Source organism: Ochotona curzoniae, unplaced genomic scaffold (genome assembly GCF_017591425.1).
Source record: "Ochotona curzoniae isolate NIBS_2020 unplaced genomic scaffold, NIBS_Ocur_1.0 contig_66, whole genome shotgun sequence".
Taxonomy (NCBI): Eukaryota; Metazoa; Chordata; class Mammalia; order Lagomorpha; family Ochotonidae; genus Ochotona; species Ochotona curzoniae.
Window position 1 is genome coordinate 5,380,115 of NW_024466512.1, and position 18,082 is coordinate 5,398,196.

Here is an 18,082-nt window from a genome sequence, read left to right on the forward strand (position 1 = left end):
AAGATGTCGGCTGCGATGCAAGCAGGGTGGGTTATGTTAGCAGGTGATACTTGAGGCAAAGGGCATAGGCTGAGAAGTGGAGTCGGGGAGTCTCGGAAGGCTTCTCAGATGAAGCTATCTGGGGCTGGGCATGCAAGAAAGGAGAAGGGGTCAGGGCCTTTCAGGTTGAAGGCCCCTCCAGCCACCTGCAGACAAAGAGCCCCAGTTAGCTCCTGTTTTCCTGAGAGCATCCTTGGCAGTCCTGGGGCCCTGGGCAAGGAGCTGTGTGAGCCCTGCAGCCTTCTAGGTGAGCGACACCAGCCAGAACCTATGGAATCTCAGAAGGCCTCCTAGAGCTGCAGCAGAATAGTGGCCAGCCTCTTTCAACAGAGGTCTGGTGGGGGAGCTGGTCAAGGCCTCAGCTGCTTCACTGCTGCCCTAGTTCTCCCCTGGGGGTGTCTGGAGGGCTGTCTTCCACATGCTGGCTGGCTAAGACACTGGGTGAGGCTGGGATTGGCTCAGAAGTTTCCAGAGGGTCCAGGTAGAGGCCGACACCTGCTGGAAATCAGTCTGTCTGAGACAGGCAAGGCCACTTGCCTGTGCCAAGGGCTGCCTCACCTGTCTTGCTGGTCAAAAACAAATGTCAATTTGAGAAGGTGAAGGAAAGAACACTTCCTCTCCAAGTCATTGGCCTCATGGGTGACGTTGGGAATAAACCCAGAGGACGGCCATGAGTATGTCCCTGACAGTGACCTTGATGTCCTGAAGAATGCTCTGCTGTCCTTCAAGCAGGTGACCCCAGCTAGCCACAGGGCCTTAGAGGGAAGCACTTGTCCCAGCCTCATCTGTCCCAGCTGCATCTTTTTTTTGGTGCGGAGCATGGAGAGGAATTGAAAGCCTTCTTTGAGCCTGGTCATTATCTCCTCATTTGATGCCATGACACCAATATATTTTCATCCATCCAAGAGTTCTTTAACTTTCTGATGGCAGATTTCTTAAATTCGGTTTTGGAACACTGGTCTCCTTTCCCTCCATTAAGCTTGGTCATTCACACAACATTCATCTTCCTTAGCCCTATTTTTTGCAGGGTGGATACAACTCCCAAGGATTGGGAAGTCTGCTGCTTGGCAGGACCCTGGACTGGGGTTGGAGGCTTCTTTGAGAAGTTGAAACCAAAGGGGCTCTAATTCCTTTCTGGCTTTAGCAGTTCTTGCACTGGCAAAGTCCTCCTGTTTTGCTTTCCATGGTGTTGGGTGCCTGTGGCTTCTCAGCTGTGCCAGCAGTTGGCACACAGGATCTGTGGCGATGGTGGGAGGGAGGAAAACATTTTAAAAACTCGCATGTCTGATTGTCCATGATAGTTTAGCTAGTAAAGAGACCCAGACTCCAATTCCCTTTTCCTGGTCTTTTGCAGAGTCTCTCTTGGAAGCTGCAGCTGTAGGGGAACCAGGAACTGGCACTGGGGTCATGGCCTTTGTGTCCACCTCTGCCTCACTGCCTGGCCGGGCTTTCGAAACTGGGGAGGGTCCTGGAAGCCCATCCATTCCTGTCGGGGATTGTGTTTGGCTGCCATGGCACCAGACAAGCTGCCTTTGGGGTCCGGTTGCAGCTGGAACGCTGCCCAGGGACAGGAGTTGTTGCCTTTCTCTTCTTTGCCAGGCTAGGGGGGCAGCCAGCATGAGGATAACCACAGACCCCCGGTGAGCCTCTGCACATGGGGCCCTCTGCTGGCTTGGTGGCACGGAGTTCTGGCTCTCTGTGCACTGAGGCCTCCGGATTGAGCTGAGTCTTTTGAGTTTCTTTGTGCAGAGTGGCTGAGCAGGCTTCCCTGTGACTTGCTAATAGTCCTGGGCCCTGCTCTCCGGAGAGAACACACGGGCAGGAGCTTCCTGTTTTTGCTCATTTGCATTCCCCAGACTTGCTGAGAATTGCCAGCATCACAATCTCAGTGCAGAAGGAAGAGGAGGGAAATGAGCCAGAGTAGCAAATGTTGAGCTAGTTGGCTGAATGTTTGGTACAGAGAACATTTCAGTACTCTATAGTTTGAATTACTTTAGAATCTTTAAATCAGAAGGTCGTCTTCCTGCCCTTTATTTTCCTGTCCTTCAATTTAGAAAAAATGCTTTTTCAAAATGTGCACAAATTGCATGAAGGGATAGAGTTTACATTCAAACTGCTTTTCGCTTAGGCTTCCTTGTGAATTATAAAATGTCTTGAGTGTTTGGGGAAGGTTCGGCCAGTGCTTTTGTTTGAGTCTGCCGAGGTCCTGAGCTGTAGAGTCCAGTGGTCCTGTGTGAGCACTGCAGGGCACTTCTGAATGTTGCAGATGCAGTCAGTGCAAAGCAGGTGCATGGTGAGGCAGCTGAGTGCAGAAGGATGGGAGGGCGTGCTTAGTGCTTAAGATGGTCTTCCACGTGGGAGCACAGTCCTTGATTCCAGTTCCCTATTCTGGTTCCTGACCTGTTTCCTGCCAGTGCAGACCCTGGGAGGCAGTAGTGATGGCTCACGTGATTGAGTTGCTGATGCCCATGTGGAAGGCCTGGATTAAGTTGCTAGCTCTAGGATTCAGTCACAGCCTAACACAGCTATTGTGGACATTGGAGGAGTGGACAAGTACAAGGGAGCTGTCTGCGATGCCAGCACCCCAGGTCAGCGCTCTGGCTTGAGTCCCAGCTGCTCTGCTTTTGACTCAGCTCTCTGTAATGCACTTGGCAAGGTAGTAGATAACCCAAGTGCTTGGCCCTATGACACCCGTGTGGAAGAGCAGGATGGAGTTACCAGGCCTTTGGCCTGGCCTAGCACTGACCATCATGGTCATTTGAGGAGCAAACCAGCAGGTGGAAGGTCTTTCTCTCTGTCCCTCCACACTTCAAATACACAACTTTTTTTTCAAAAAAGAAGTTTGGTCTGATATGTTAGGCCTTTTCTGAGTCTCCCAGGAGACACGGGGTCTGGTCACATCTTCTGTGGGATTTTTCTGTCTTCCCCATGTTGGCTATGGAGGAGGCAGTGTCACTTTGAGATGTCCCAGTCAGACAGCAGGGGCAGCCAGTGAGAAGCGCAGCCAGGGTGTTGGGTGGCCTGGGTTCCGCCCTGGCTGCCATTAACGCTGTCATGCGTACGATTGGATGCTCGTCAGGGGCCTTCCTGCACACTGGTGTGTTCTCAAAGCAACCAGTGTTGCCAAGAATGGAAGGCTGTGTTGTTTTTCTGTTTATATCACTCTGGTCGTCAGCCCACACCACACGAAGGCTAAAGTCGCTGAGGCAACATCAAGTTCCAACTCATTTATAGAGTTTGACCATGGCCTTGCTCTGAAATCTCTCGGGCTTTCACCAGCAGTGCTCCCTGACTGAACGGTGTTGTAGAAGGGTCCTTAATTGCAAGCAGGCACAGATGGTGCACAGACAGCTCAGAGAAGGAATATCCGAGGGAGATGTGGACTGTTAGAATGTCTGTCCGGAAGCACCAGGCATTGCAGGGGATGTGGCTGCACTGGTGGCTGGGAGCGCCAGAGAACGGGACAGTACATAGCCAAGGTCGAAAACCAGAAGCTTCATGTGTTTAACAGGCATGTTCTTTCCAGGTTGCCCACCTCTTGGCTTGGAAACCTTAAAAATCACAGACTTCCAGCTGCATGCATCCACAGCGAAGCGTTACGGTCTGGGAGCCCATCGTGGGAGACTCAACATCCAGGTACTGGCCCCACCTGAAGATGTGGGTGGATGCCTTTGTCCATTGTTCTCAGAATGGGCAAGGGGGTCTGGGGTGGGCACCCTGTGTGGTTTCAGATACATTTGTGCTGAGTCCCACCATAAGGGAAGTATAGCATCTTTTGTAAAGACTGCAACTGTTACAGTGGTGCTGCTGGGTCCCAGCCCCCCACGGCCCCACCTGTGCCTCTGGGTTCTCCCCTTCTGCAGGACTGGACAGGGCAGGAGAAGGACAGGGACACCAAGGGCTGTGGGGTACAGATGAGCGACATGGAGGTGGTCCCCACTTACCTCCCTGTCCCTTGCTTCTAGTCTCTGCCGCACACACCTGCTCTAAGCTGCCTCCACTGTCTCTTCCTCTGCCAGGTCAGACACATCCATCACTGTGTCCTTGGCTCTGGCCTCACATCAAATCTCCCTTTCCATCATCCCAGATTCTGGGTCCTGCTCTCCTTCCACCAGTATACACCTTACAGGTCTCTTCTCAAGCAGATGTACCTGCCTACAAGTCTTCTCTCTCCACTGCGCCCAGGCAACATTAATCCTGGGTACCGAGCCGTGGTGTGAATCCCCAGTTTCTGCTGTAACAGAGCATCAACTTAGCTCCTGTATAACACAGATTTGTCCTTATGGCTCTGGGGACAGAAGTCCTAGGTCCACATGTCTCTCCCTGGAGGTTCTAAGGAGGTTTGTCTTCTCTCCTTTCCTGGCTCTGCAGGACACCCATCCTCTGCCCGTGGCTCCTCCTGGTCCAGCTGTCAGCCCAGGGCCCTTTCCTCAGCTCAGGCAGCCTTCATTGCTCCCTGCCATGTGACCCCACATTGCATGGGTCCCCAGGATCGTGCTGGGGTTGCCTTCAGGAGCTCTGGGACTCACAGACCCGTCTCTGTCTGATGGCTTTCCTTCACTCCCAGGTTGCTGTCTCCTTCCTTTAGGATGTGCTTGATTTTGTCCTAGCTGGCATGCCAGCGGAGCTGTGTGTGTTTCCTTTCCCCAGCTGCACTGTATTTTGTAGCTCCCTTGCCATTTCCCCCCAGGCACCAGCTCTAGCAAGGTCACTCTGGCTCCAAGGGACTGTCAAGGCTGTACTCCAGGGAAAGGCTTCGATTTTAAAGATCTGTTCATGTGTTTGAAAGGCAGAGTAACAGAGAAGGAGAGAGAGAGGCAGAGAGTGGGAAAGAGAGAGGTCTTTCATCCTGCACCAGCTGAGGGTTGGGCTAGGACATAGCCGGGAGTCTAGAACACTTCACCTGGGTCTCACACCTGAGTCATCCACTGACTTCTCAGATGTATTTGCAGGGAGTGGAGGAGCCAGGACTTGAACCAGAGCTTGGATTTGGGATGTGGGCTCGATCTGCTATACCATGATACCCACACTATGGGGAAGGGCTTCCGAGTGGCAGGGTGGACCCCTTGGTCCCCTGAGATCTCTGAGTGCGCCAGGGGCAGCTGCTGTTGAGGTCTCTGGCCAAGGAGCGCAGGGCATGTGGATCTGGTCTGAGCTCCATCTGAGTCCCAGCTTCCGCTCTGCCCTCCTCGCTCCCTACTTGGACCACTTCAGATAGACTTCGAGCCACCCTGGTCTATGCTTTGTTAGTTCCGAGGTTGGACTGAACATGACCAGACTCATTGCCAATGAAATAAAAGCTGCTTTATAATTAGTCGTTTCTTTTCCTTTTTAAAAATAAAAGCTGTTAAGTATCTATGCAACTAAAAACTGAAAAAAAAAACCCCACCAAACTGTCCAGAAAATTTTCTGTTACAAATGAAGCTATTTTTGAATAAGGAGTGTGTACACATTTATCCACACTTTCAGTTGAGAGCCAAAGGGCCTTGGTAATTCCTTCTAAAACTGTACTTCTTTATTTGAAAGGAGATAAGACCAGGTCAAAATCAGGAGTCAAGAACTCAGTCTGGGTCGCCCTGTGCATGACAGGCGCTTAAGTGCATGAGCCGCCACCTGCTGCCTCCTCGGGTGCACGTTAGAGAGATGCTCGAATCGGAAGTGGATCTGGGACCAGAGCCCAGGTGCTCAGATACAGGATGTTTCAGCAGGTCGGGGACCTGCCCCTGTTAATCCTGGGAGGGTGTTTGTGTCCTGCCAGGAATTGCAGTGGCCAAGTAGACAGGTAGGTGCAGCAGCGAGGGCATCACAGTGAGGTTCACTGAGTCCGGATGCTGGTCTTGACCCTTCTCATTTAGGGCCTTCTGATCCTTGTCTTACATTTTTTGAGCCTCACTGAGAGAGCTCCCATGCTCCGGTTCTCTCTGAAGATGCAGAATGGCTAGCAGTGGGCCAGGCTGAAGCTGGGAGCTGCAAACTCAAAGCAGGTGTTACGTGTAGGTGTCCGGGGCCCAGCTAGCTGAGTGTGCACTTGATGCCTCCCAGGGTCTGCGTGAGTAGAAGCTGGAGTCAGGAGTGGAGCTGAATTTCAACCCAGCTTCTTCAGTTGCAGGTGTCCAAAACTCTGAACTTACAGTCCTGCTTCAGTTCCCATCCCAAGTGCCCCACCTCACTGTCCCCAGCGAAGTCAGCCAAGATCCAGGCTGAGGCAGGTCCAGGGGCAGACACAGATTCCACGTGGCATCATGTTCACCCAGAGATGTTCAAATTCTAAGCCCCACAGCTTCAGCCTGTCAGGAATAGTGCTGCTTCTGGTGTCACGAGCTCAGGTGAGGATAGCGTGAATAGAGCAGGTGTTCTCTCAGCACGACAGAGGAGAGATGGGCAGCGGTTCAAGGCAGAAGCCAGGTGAGCGTGCAGGTTTGTGAGAGAGTGTTGCACCCTAACAGCAACCTCCCTGCCCTGGGAAAACCTCATCTCTCCCCTCCCTTGTCTTGTAGCACCCAGGACAGCATCCATAACTCGGGAATTGTCCAGGCACCTGGCTGGAGAGCAGGTGCTGCTTATTTTTTCACCTGCCTTCCCTGGGCCACCCAGGAGGCCCCGGTGGCTGGGCTGCTCTGTTCCTAATTCCCAGTCATTCTTCCTCTCTGCTTTATCCTGCACTCACAGGAGGCATAGCTCCCCTGGGCCAAAATATTGGCAGGACTCACTCTGCTGGTTTGGTCAAGGTGAGTGCACTGATGGTGTTGTCTCTATGATGTGTGTTTTTTTTTTTTTCTTTAGCGGTGTGTTAGTCATCCTGACACCCTCCGGCAAGGACATCTCCTGCCTGCACTGGAGCACGACGTAGCTGCTCTGACAGCCAAGCCCCAGTCAGCTGTCACTCTGTATGTGGACCCCATCCCCAGTAGATTACCTGGCGTTAACCAGAGGCAGGGAAGTGCTGCCTGCAGCTGTGTGAGGGGCTTCTCTCAGTTCTCTTCAGGAAGGTGACACAAGGTCAGGGCCTCCGGCAGCAGGTGCAGCATGATCACAGGTGCACAAACTGCACCAAGTATACAGCCTCACCCTGGACCCTGCAGAGGCTTAAATGCCCTTTAGAAATAACCACTTATCATGCATGCTCCGTGCTTTTGCTGGAGAATGTTTGCCAGGCTGTCGTAGAAACACCTGCCTCTCCTCACCTTACTGCTAGCAGAGGACTTGGAAAGAGTTCATGTAACTCCCAGTTGCCTTTTTATTTTTTTCCCGTTCTCAAGTAGAATCTTCCTTGTGTTAATCCTGTAAGAAGCTGGGTGAAGAAGCCAGAGGTCCACTATGACAAGGTCCATCTCCCAGAGATTCAGAGCCCAGTTCAGTGGAGGGCCAAGCCTTGGCCTCTCGCCTGTGGTCCCTTCCCCAGCAGACACAGGAGCCTAACCCTAACCTTAACCCTAACCCTAACCCTAACCCCTTTATGAGCCCAGGGCCCATTCGGAAGCAATCACTGGTCTTTACAGCCCTGAGGGCAGTGGCAGACATGCTGCAAATCCATGTTGCAAGTCTCAAGGGGAACATATTGGCAAAGACCTCTAGACTCTTGCTGGGGTTCTCTGCCTACAGACAGACTCAGGCGGTAACTTATGTGCAGATGGGCCATCTAATGGCAGCTCACCACCTGTCCGGTCTGAGGACACTGAGAGTGTTGGAGTTCGGAAGACAGCACTGTTGCCTAAGGGACATGCCCCGCCTCTGTGGGGACATTTACATGTTTCCTCAGCTGGGAAGCCTAGGACAGATCCTAGCAGCACTGGGTAGGAGCGCTAGGTTTCGGCCTGAATTTTAGGACTTTCAGGTTCTGGTGGATTTAGGCATTTGGCCCAACAGACACCAAATGGATGAGTGTATCCAAGTCTCAGCTTCACTCCTGAATCCAGACTCCTGCTGAAGCACCCCCTGGGAAGCAGAGATGGCTCAAGTGGGTTGGGGCCCTGCCACCCCCATGGAAGGTCCAGGTTGAATTTCTGGATTCTGCCTAGCCCAGCGTTCATGGTCGTGGGTACTTCTGGGGGTGGTGAAGCAGCGGTCAGGGGTGCTCTCTTTGTCTCTGCTTCTCACTCATTCTGCCTTCCAAATAAATGAAAAACTAAATAAAGGTAGGATAAGCAAGGGCCTGAGCAGAAAATGTAGAATGCCTAGGGCAGATGGATGAAACTCAGGATAGTGTCAGGATTCCTTCTCTCTGACCAAGAATGAGAGCAGAGCTTGGAAGAAAGGGCGGATATTTTGAGGTCCCTAGAAGAAGAGCAAGGCCCTGTAGGCAGATGTCCTATGCCTGTGCCATGACCCAATCACAATGGGTTGACCTTTCCTCTCCCTCTTGTCTCATGCAAGTCAGAAATGGCTCAGGGTTTGGCCCTTTGGAGACAGGAAGTGTCTGGTGGTCACAGGAGCCCTTTGGCAGGAGTGAGGCACAGCTCTTTTAGCAGGAGTTCCTTTCAAGGAGTTCCAAGGAGCATGCTCTAGATGCTGGTTTTAGGATCTGGTTCCAGCGTTTCAGTCTTCCTTGTGCCTGGAATGAGGGGCGAGTTTTGAACAGAATCGCTGCTGGTAGCTTCCTCTCCCCACCCCATGCAGGACAAGAGAACTTGCATGTAGAACAGTGAACCCATTGGGCTGTGTCCTGGAGTCCCAGCTCACATCCCTGGCACACCCCACAGGTGGGTCTCCCTGCTCCTGTTATCCCTGCTGCGGCTGGGACTCTCCCCTCCCCCATCGCCACTCCCTCACCCAAAGGTGGAGGCCACACCTTTCCTATCAGGAGGTGTCTGGACCCTCTGCTGGCGCCGTGTCCTTGGACTATGCCTGTGTGTGTTCCTGACCTGCTGATGGTGGCCTCTGCACCTGGGTGTGCGACCCTTGTGCCTGTCTGTTCCCAGGTCTCAGGGGGCTCAGCCTCCTGCCTGTCTCTGGCTGCACATATCTTTCTGGAACTCCATTGGTCCTTCCTGGGCATTGCCCTGGGCATAAAACCCTGCAGGGGCAAAAAGCCATCAGGCTGGAGAATGAACTCCAAGCCTGGGAGTGCTGAGCCTGTTCTGACAGAGGGATTTGACTGCCTTGGGCCTTGAGCAGCAGCCTGGGAGGCAGTGTCTGGATGCCAGAGCGCTGGAAGGTGGGGATATTTGCATTCCCATAGGACTGGCCAGGACCAAAATATTTAAAATGATGATTCTCTTGGAAAATGCAGCGTGGCCTTATTGTAACGACAGTGATGTGCTCAAGATGCTTATGTCCTAAACATGGGACCTGCTAGAACAAAGCAATCGAAGCAAGAGGCTGGGCCAGGCCACCAAAGCTGTCCGACCTGGGGAGCCCGGATTCCTGGGAGCCCCAGTGTCAGCGGGGCCAGAGCCGAGTCTGCGGCCCTTGCTCTGTGACTTCTCACTGTCATTCACACTGTGGCATCAGAATTTCACTGAAATGTGGAGATGCCCGGAAAGGGTCCTGCCTTAAGAAAGGGAAACCGAGGTAAGACAGGGGAAACAGGTCAGACAGAAGTGGCTTAGGGACCCGTCCCAGCATCCTGCTGCACGCAGGCTCCTTCTCTGGCTGTTCCCAGGGTTAGCAAGAAAGTTCCAGCTGCTCTGTGGTCTCCTTTACCTCCTTTTGGGGTCTTATTTCCCTGACCATGGGCATGGGCTGCTCCTGAGGGCCTCCCAGTCCCATATCCTGGGGTGTCAGCCTGTGTGTCCTGCAGCTGCTCTAACCCCACTGTGATGCCTGCTGGTGTGTTTGAGGGCAGGAGGGTGTCCTTCTGGGTCACCTGTCCTGCCCCCTTGCAGGCAGCTGGCTGTCTCTGCAGGTACATATTGGAGTTAGGTGTGAAGGCGGTTCTGTGTGGTGCTTCAGGCATGCAGCTGTGCAAACAGAGCGGGCCAGGCTGGGGAGCAGAGAAAGGGGAAGGAAGAAGGAAAAGGAGCAGGGACTTTTATTTATGGCTTTCTTAATGAAAATTCCCACAGTCCTGGGGACGTTGTTGTAGATCTTGGGGAAATCCCCATTGTGTCTGGGTTCTTGGAATGCCTCGATGGCCACACAGAGGTCCTGGCAGTCACTGTCAGCTGGAGCAGGAGCTGCAGCACAACACAGCTTTCCTAGGAGGCTGCCAGGTGACAGGTGCCTCGGGAGAAGGGAGATTGAACCAAGGACACGTGCCGGGGGAGCTGGGTGCGCTGACTCTGGGGAGAAAGCAGCTGTGTGAAGAGGGGGATCAGATTGCCTTCACGTGGGAGCTGAGCCAAGATGCTGTGGCAAGAACATTCCTGGAGGAGTGTGGGTTGAGCAAAGGTTCTGGGGTAGCAGCCTGTCGGGCATCACTAGGGAGTAGCTGGCAGTGTGGCTGGAGCAGAGAGCACCTGGGGGAGAGGGAGTCCCAGGCCCAGGGGCCACAGGATACCTGGAGGCTGAGGAAGGTTTGTAGCTTTGTTCTCTGCATCAGGTGAGCTAGAGCAAGTCCCATAAGTCCAACTTGCTGTGAACTAGGCTCACATTTCAGTGGGAGGCTCTACTGGCCACACTGCAGGGACGGCCCCCAGAACGGCTTCTTAAGAGGGCCAGGCATTGGCAGGCATGTAGATCCACAGGAACTTGATGCAGGAATGAAAAGTGGCACAGCCACATTGGAAATGTGTTTGGCAGGAAGTTGAACATTCTTGTACTCATGATGTGACAAGTTCATCGTTAAGTCTAAATGGAAGCACATTCATTCACATGCAGAAAGACACGCCAGGATGTGTTCATAGCAGCAGGAGTCACGGTAAGCCCCGCCTGGATGCAATCCACATGTTCAGCAATGTGTGGATAAAACATTTGCAGCTGCAGACAGGGCAAGGAGTACCATACTTCAGCATGGCAACACACAGATAAACCTCCCAGACGCAGCCCTGGGCAGAGTGACAGCCTTGGCAGGGCAGTCAGAAAGTGGCATATCTGTAAGACTGAAAACCAGGAAAGCTGATCTCGGGTGATGAAAATCAGAGTATGGTTTATGTTTTGGAGGAGACACATGTGGGAGTGCCATGGGGAGTGTCATGTGGTGCTTCTTGGTCCCAGCAAAGCTGCACGCCCGTGTGCACTTTGCAAGGCTCTGTTGGCTTCTACCCTCAGGACTGATGTGTTTTTCTGTATACAATTGAAAAATTAGCAACGATTTTGTGAGGAATCTGGCTATCAAGGAAGAGAGGTGCAGTTGATTTAGGATTTTTAGAAGTGAATATTCAGAATAATCAAATCACAGAAATGAGCTGATGAGCGGCCAGGAGGTATAGGAGGTGGAAGTAACGACAGCCTTGCTGCACACAGTGTGGCTAAAAAATATGGAAATACCCACACTGCACAGAAAGACACTGTTACAAAATGAACCACCAAGGCAAAGCCACACTTCTTGAAAGTGTTCAGAGGAAACATTCACTTCCAGAAAGCAGGTTGAGAGCTAAAACAAACCCCAAAGAGCAGTGAAAATAGAACAGCTAAGAGAAGCCGGTGACTAACTCAGAGAACATCCGTTCAGCGATTCAATGGACCAAACTTGGATGGCGTCATCCAGGAAGTTCAATCACGGAGCACAGCGGGCACGTCCCTAAAACAAACCGAGTCACCCTCATGCCCCCAGCAGCGGCTGCCAGTCCAGGTGTGTGCTGTGTCAGGCAGTGCACCTGTAATGACTGGTATGAACACCTCGGAATCTGCTCTGCTCCGAAAGTGTGCCACAGGCAGAGCTGGGAGGAAGCGGTAGCTGACGAGCTGGAGAGAGCCAGGACTTCAGCTCAGGCTGCGTGCACTCGGAAGGGTGATCTGTGCCCTGCTTCTTTGCTGGAGTGGGGGCACATGTCCCCAGCCCCTTTCATGGACTGCTAACAGGGAATCAGCAAGTGTTTATTTTGGGAATTAAATATGCTCCATATTTCCTAGCTGTTCATTGACTGGAGTTAGGTTGCTGCTTCAGAAGCACTGTTTCTCTTTCAATCATTGTATCTTCCATTTAAAAAAACAGTAAGTGGCATAGGGTTCCTTGAACTTCATTTTAAAATATTTTTTATTTCAAACTCTAAATGTTTATTTCTTGGCTTAGGTAAGGAAATAGTTAGCAGACTGGTTATGGGTTTAAAAATGGCCTGAGGAGCTGCGAGTGTTCCCGTGACTTCCTCCGGGGCTGAGCAGGAGGCAGGGCTTTGTCAGGTGCTTCTCACTTGGGCAGGTTTATGGGCGTATAATAGAAGTATGATAGAGAATTTGACCAAATAATGATGTCATCACTAGACATAGTAGAGATTTAATAGGTAATTTTCCAGGGAAATGCAGAATTAAGTATATTAAATTAAAAAGATAGAATTTCAACTTTCTTTGATAGCCATTTCATGGCGAATTGGTTACCTAACTGTAATAATCGGATGTCACAATTCACAGTTTTGGGTCATGATCCCTCTCCCTGTTGATAAAGTTGGAACCATTGCCACTCTGAGTTTTTATTTTTTCTCAAAAGTGTTACAGAATGACTGTCACTTTAATCTTCCTCTTTCTAAACAGCCGTGGGCTAAGTCAGCAGAGGGGCAGCTTAAGTCAATTATTCTAGGATCACTAAGCAGTTACATTTGCTGGGCTACGACTTCCTAATTTGTTGCAGCTGTGCCTGACTCGGTGCGGCCTGAGAGCACAGAGCACGTACAGTGTGGACCAGGACCACGCTGTGGTGCAGAGATGCTGGGATGCTCTATCTTCTGTTCCTGCCCTCAGCCCAGGTGCTTTCCCCATGTCTGACATGTCACAGGCATTCTGTAGACACCTGGAAGAAAAAGGAATCAGCTCTGCCAGCCACCCCAGATCTGTGCATCCCGTCTTTTGCTTTCTCAAATCAGAGTTGAATCGTTAGAAGCAAAGGAGTGTAACAGAAGGCATTGGTCCGTTACACATCCTGTCCTCTGCCCCGCCCTCAGCCACCACCAAGCACTGCGGGCAGAGCAGAGCATGCAGCTCCTTTCTCCTGTGTCTGAAATACAGCCACCTGTCGGTGCATACTGATACGGACGCATCTCTGCCATGGAAGTTGGGGGTTGTCAGCCCATTCTTATCCCTCTTTTTTTTTTTTGTCTCTAATGCTGCTCATTAACATTGTTTCTCAGTTTTTAGGCATGTCTGTATTCAAGGCTTCCGTGGTTAAGACTGTGCAAATATTTCCAGCTGAGCCCAGAAATATAATTTTGAGCCCGAAATGTTGATGTTCTGTCAGTTCCTGACCGCTTTCTGCTTCCCTAGACCTGCTCAGATTTTTGAAAACATCTCCTCCCTCCTCCCCACAGGCCCCTGCATGTGGCAGGTGTTGCTCTTGGAGATAACCTGGCTGTGGTTGTCCGCAAGGACACTCCCAGTGAGTCACTTTGGGTCTCCTGAGTAGCCTGTTGACGCACTCCCTTCTGAGTGGCCTCGGCTGCTCAGCACAGCTGTGGCATCGGGACTTCCTGCACCATCGTTTCGGGAATTCTCTCCTACACTGGAGCCCCCCCATTCCTGGAGTCCATTACATTCCGCTCTCAGGTTGTCTGCCTTCTTTGATGGGCTGTAACTTCTTGTAGCTGTGTGGGAATGGTGTGTGAGACACACATTTCTTGGTGATTTGTGAATATCAAAATGTCTTGACTGTCACGGGTGATTGATTTGAAGGGAACTCAAAAGGTTGATGAAAATGGAATTAAAACTTACATTTGTGGAACCAACACAGTAGCCTTGTGGCTAAAGTCCTCGCCTTGCATGTGCCAGGATCCCATATGGGCGCTGGTTCTAATCCTGGCAGTCCTGCTTCCCATCCAGCTCCCTGCTTGTGGCCTGTTAAAGCAGTGGAGGACGGTCCAAAGCCTTGGGACCCTGCACCTGCATGGGAAACCCAGAAGCAGCTCCTGGCTCCTGGCTTTGGATTGGTTCAGTTCCAGCTGTTGCGGCCACTTGGCGAGTGAATCAGTGGTTGGAAGATCTTCCTGTCTGTCTCTCCTCCTCTGTATATCTGTCTTTCCAATGAAAAATAAATAAATCTTAAAAAAAATCCAACTTATATTTGTACAAAAATGTGTGCTAGGGTGAGGGTGCTGGCAATTCACTTGTTTGAGCCATCACTGCTACTTGTTGGAGTCTCAGGATGAAGGGTGGATTCAACAACCAAGCCGGCTGGGTACTGCATCTGGGCAACCTGACATGGGGCGCACTTGTCTCTGCTGTACCGTACTCGTTTTTTGTACTATATTTTTAATGTTTTGGAGATTTAAAGTTTTCAGGTCTAGAAAGTTATTGTTTTTAAAATGGAGATTTATTTATTTCTAGTTGAAAGGCAGATTTACTCAGAGAAGGAGAGACAGAGAGACTTTCTATTTGCTGTAATCTCCCCAGATGCCTGCAGTGGCTGGAGGTGAGCAGATATGAAGCCAGGAGCCAGCAGCTGCTGGGTTTACCGTATGAGTGCATGGTCCAAGGTTTTGGGTTATTCTTTACTGCCTCCCCAGGCCATAAGCAGGGAGCTGGATGGGACGTGGAGCAGCCAGAGCAGGAACTGGCACCCAGGTGGGATGCTGGCTCCACAGGCAGAGGGTTAGCTGTGAGGGAGTGTGGGTGCGTGGAGAGCTGATTGTCATCTCATGCAGCTCCAGCATGGTTCCTTCCGTGTCCGGCTTCCCTGCGCTCCCTGCCAGGACCCGCCCAGCCCTGGCTCTGAGCTGTCCTCAGGTCCTGCGAGGCTCTGGCTCTCACAGCTGCAGCTTAACCCTGAGCCAGGCAGGGTTTCCGCCATCTGATTTCCGTCTTCGTCTGTTGTACTTTAGGAATCATAAATTCTTGACCAGAGACCGAGATTGTGTTTTTGGGTTTTATTTAATTTTTGTTTATGAGAACATTTTTGAGAGAGGAACACAAAAAACCTAAGGCGTTTTCTTCCTCGTCTTCAATCAGAACTCCATGTGACTCATCCGATACTGTCAGGATTTTGCCTTATTAGAGACCAGTGATTTCCACATTTTTCCTATGTGAAATTGAGTCTGTTTGGTACACTTGTGTCTTTATTCTTCTTAAGTTATACACATTGTTTCTTAACCTCTCTGGCTTGAACAAGTTAAATTGATTCTCAGTACATTCTCACCTTCCTGAAGAGAGCCATTCCTCTTGGTGATGTTTTTCAAGACAGGTTTATCCTTTAAGGAGTCACCCCTTTTATTACAGTGACTTTCAGTGAAGTTTCTCTAGCATTCGTTAGGCATTCCCATTGGACTAAGCAGCAGGGGCCACATGCGCTCTTGCCTTGGTTCCTCAGCGGTGTTGCTGGCATGTTTCTGACGGTGCTGGGTTGCCCTGCCCACTCTCTGAGTCCTCCCCAGCACTTCTAGGTGGCTCATGCTTGCTTTGCTCAGGTGGCTGCCACTTCCCCAGGAGCTGTCCCCAGGGCTCGCCATGGTCTGCCACTTTCCTGCACTTTTTTTTACTGTCTAGTGTGTGCAAGAGGGCTGAGATGGGCAGCAGAGGTCAGGTAGGCAGGAAATGGCAGCCTTAACTTTTCCTTCCATGTCCTGACTGGAGGGCTAGCTCCGTGCGGCTCCCACAAGTCCTCAGGATGGGTGGGTGGAGATTCTGCTCTGTCCGGCTTAGTTGTAGACCGGGGATTCTGGGACATGGCCCTTCTGACACTTGGGTCAGGCAGTTCTTGGGGCGGTGGCAGGGTTTCCTGTGCGTTGTAGGGTGTTTAGCTGCATTCCAGCCTCTCCTCCACCGGATGCCAGCAGCAACCCCTTCCTCTAGCTTCACAGCAGGCAGGTGAAATTATGTCACCAAGGCTGCAGCAATGAAGCCTCTTGTGCCCCAGAGCACCTTAGTGCCCACCTGTGTCATCTAGCAGCCATTGTGCCAGCCTAGAGGCCGTGATGGCACAATCACTCCTTTCCTACCCTCAAGAGCAGGTGCGTTCTCCGTGATGTGGTGTGGTACCTCCAGCTCCCTGTGACAGGCCCTCATGGTATCTGGGTGCTGGCTAATGGGGAGGCTGGGCTCAGAAGGACATTGGCTATTAGCTTTCTCAGTCGCTGCCACTGAGCCAAGGGTACCCTCAGAAGAGCCTGATGTGTGAGGCATTTGCTGTACCCTACACCAGGTGCCTTCCTTGTTGTTTCAGGAATGGGTTAGAAATGCATGCAGGGGGTGTCTCCAGAAAGTCTGGAAAATGTACATCAGGAGAAATCTGTGTTTCCATTTTTTTTTTCTTTTGGCACCAAAACAGTCATGCCTTTGAATTCTACTTTTTCTGTGTTCTTGTTGAAGAGCCCCCATTCTGTTGTTCAGTGTTTGTGCAAAGCCTGTGCCAGCTTCTGCAATGGTGGCAGAGCCTGCCCATGGAACCCTTGGCCAGGATGCTCATCTACAACATTGGGGATTCTGAATTTCCTGCTTCTGTTTCCTGTTAGCACAAGGGCTTCCCCCAGAATGTGAGCTGAGACGAGATGGAGCTAGGGGAGATGGGCTGACCTGTTGTTTTGATCACTCAGCCCTTTCCTTGTCTGATTACACCCTTGTAGCACAAAAATGACACTCATGCAGAAAGTCTTAGGTGAAGCCAGAGTTGTGCCTTTGGGTTCTTCGTATTTTATTTTTGTATGTCATGGTGTGAAATCTTCAGATGGTGGTGATAGAGGGGCAAGTCCAGAGATTTTACCTACCTGTTTTGGAAATTCAAATCCAATAGGATTTTGATAGCAAGAGTAACTGATACTGATCATATGACGTGGCTTGAACCCAGATTAACTTGTCCTTCGATACCTAGCTCAAATACCACTGGGAAGGAGCAGTTCACCTTTGCATCCTGGCAAATGGCAGGTGTGGACTGGGATGCAGTGGTGTGGTCAGAAGGCTGAGTACCAGGAGCGCTCAATAAATGTCATCTCTCCTGGGACCCACATTGGGCTGCACAGGGTTGAACTGCCACTTGAGACATCACATTCCATATTTGAGTTTTGTCAGTTTTACTTTTGATCCAGCTTCCTGCCAGCGCACCGGGGAAGATAGTAGAAGGTGACCTAAGTGCTTGGGCCTCTGCCACCCATATGGGAGACCTGGATGAAGCCCCAGGTTCTTGGCTTCAGCCTAGGCCTGATCTAGCTGTTGCAGCCATTTTGAAGAGTGAAACAGAAGATCTAAGATCTTTCTTTGTCTCACCCTTATCTCTCTGTCACCTGCTTTTCAAATAAATAAATAACTAGAAATGAAAGCATGTTCATATCTTATAGTGGATACAAAACTGACATGTGCTAAATGATAATTCCCAATGTGTTACTGCTAAGCTGCCACCTGTGTACGGCAGAATAAGGTACTTAGGATACAATGCCCTTTCATTGACCTCCAAGCCTTCTTAGTTTCATCTCCCATCCCCTTCACTTTCCTGCCTCCCTGGAGAAAACCTGGGTGCCCTTTCCTCCCTCAGGACCTCTATGAAAAACACTACTCTTTCCTCTGCAGGCTGGGATCAACGAGAATGATTTCTATGATGGGGCATGGTGTGCCGGCCGCAGTGACCTGCACCAGTGGCTGGAGGTGGACGCCCGGCGCCTGACCAAGTTCACGGGTGTCATCACTCAAGGAAGAAGCTCACTGTGGCTGTAAGTGGGCCTGCCCTGAGCTGTCTGGCATGCTCCATGTCTTGTGTGCAGGGGTTTGGGTGGACGTGGATGAGTGGTAGGCAGGTAGCTGGCAAGAAGCAGTGGATGGAAGAAAATGCAATGGGTACAGGAAGCTCACAGGAGAACCTGGTGCTGCTGGGAAGGTGTGACTGTTACAACCACAATACCTCCTGGACAGTCACAGAAAGCAGGACATCCCCTCCCCCCGGCAGGTTCACTGGAATGCACTGATGGCCAGCAGCACAGTGCTGTCATGGGTAATGGCTGCTGTCTTGGCTCTGGGGCAGGAGCTCTGGGTAAGCAGCCAGTGCAGTCCTGAAGAAGAGGAGGCCTGGATGCTTGTGCAAGTTCCCCAGTGAAGAGCC

The 18,082-nt window shown here is 51.3% G+C and overlaps 1 protein-coding gene across 1 annotated transcript in view; it reads left to right on the forward strand.

Moving 5' to 3' along the window:
• The window catches only part of CPXM2 (carboxypeptidase X, M14 family member 2), a 97,352-nt gene that overhangs the window by 15,734 nt on the left and 63,536 nt on the right, over nt 1-18,082 (forward strand). Inside the window, exons 3-4 of the mRNA XM_040991741.1 lie at nt 3,566-3,675; nt 17,557-17,696. Of these exons, the coding sequence (XP_040847675.1) occupies nt 3,566-3,675; nt 17,557-17,696 (250 nt within the window). The remainder of the gene's footprint in view (nt 1-3,565; nt 3,676-17,556; nt 17,697-18,082) is intronic.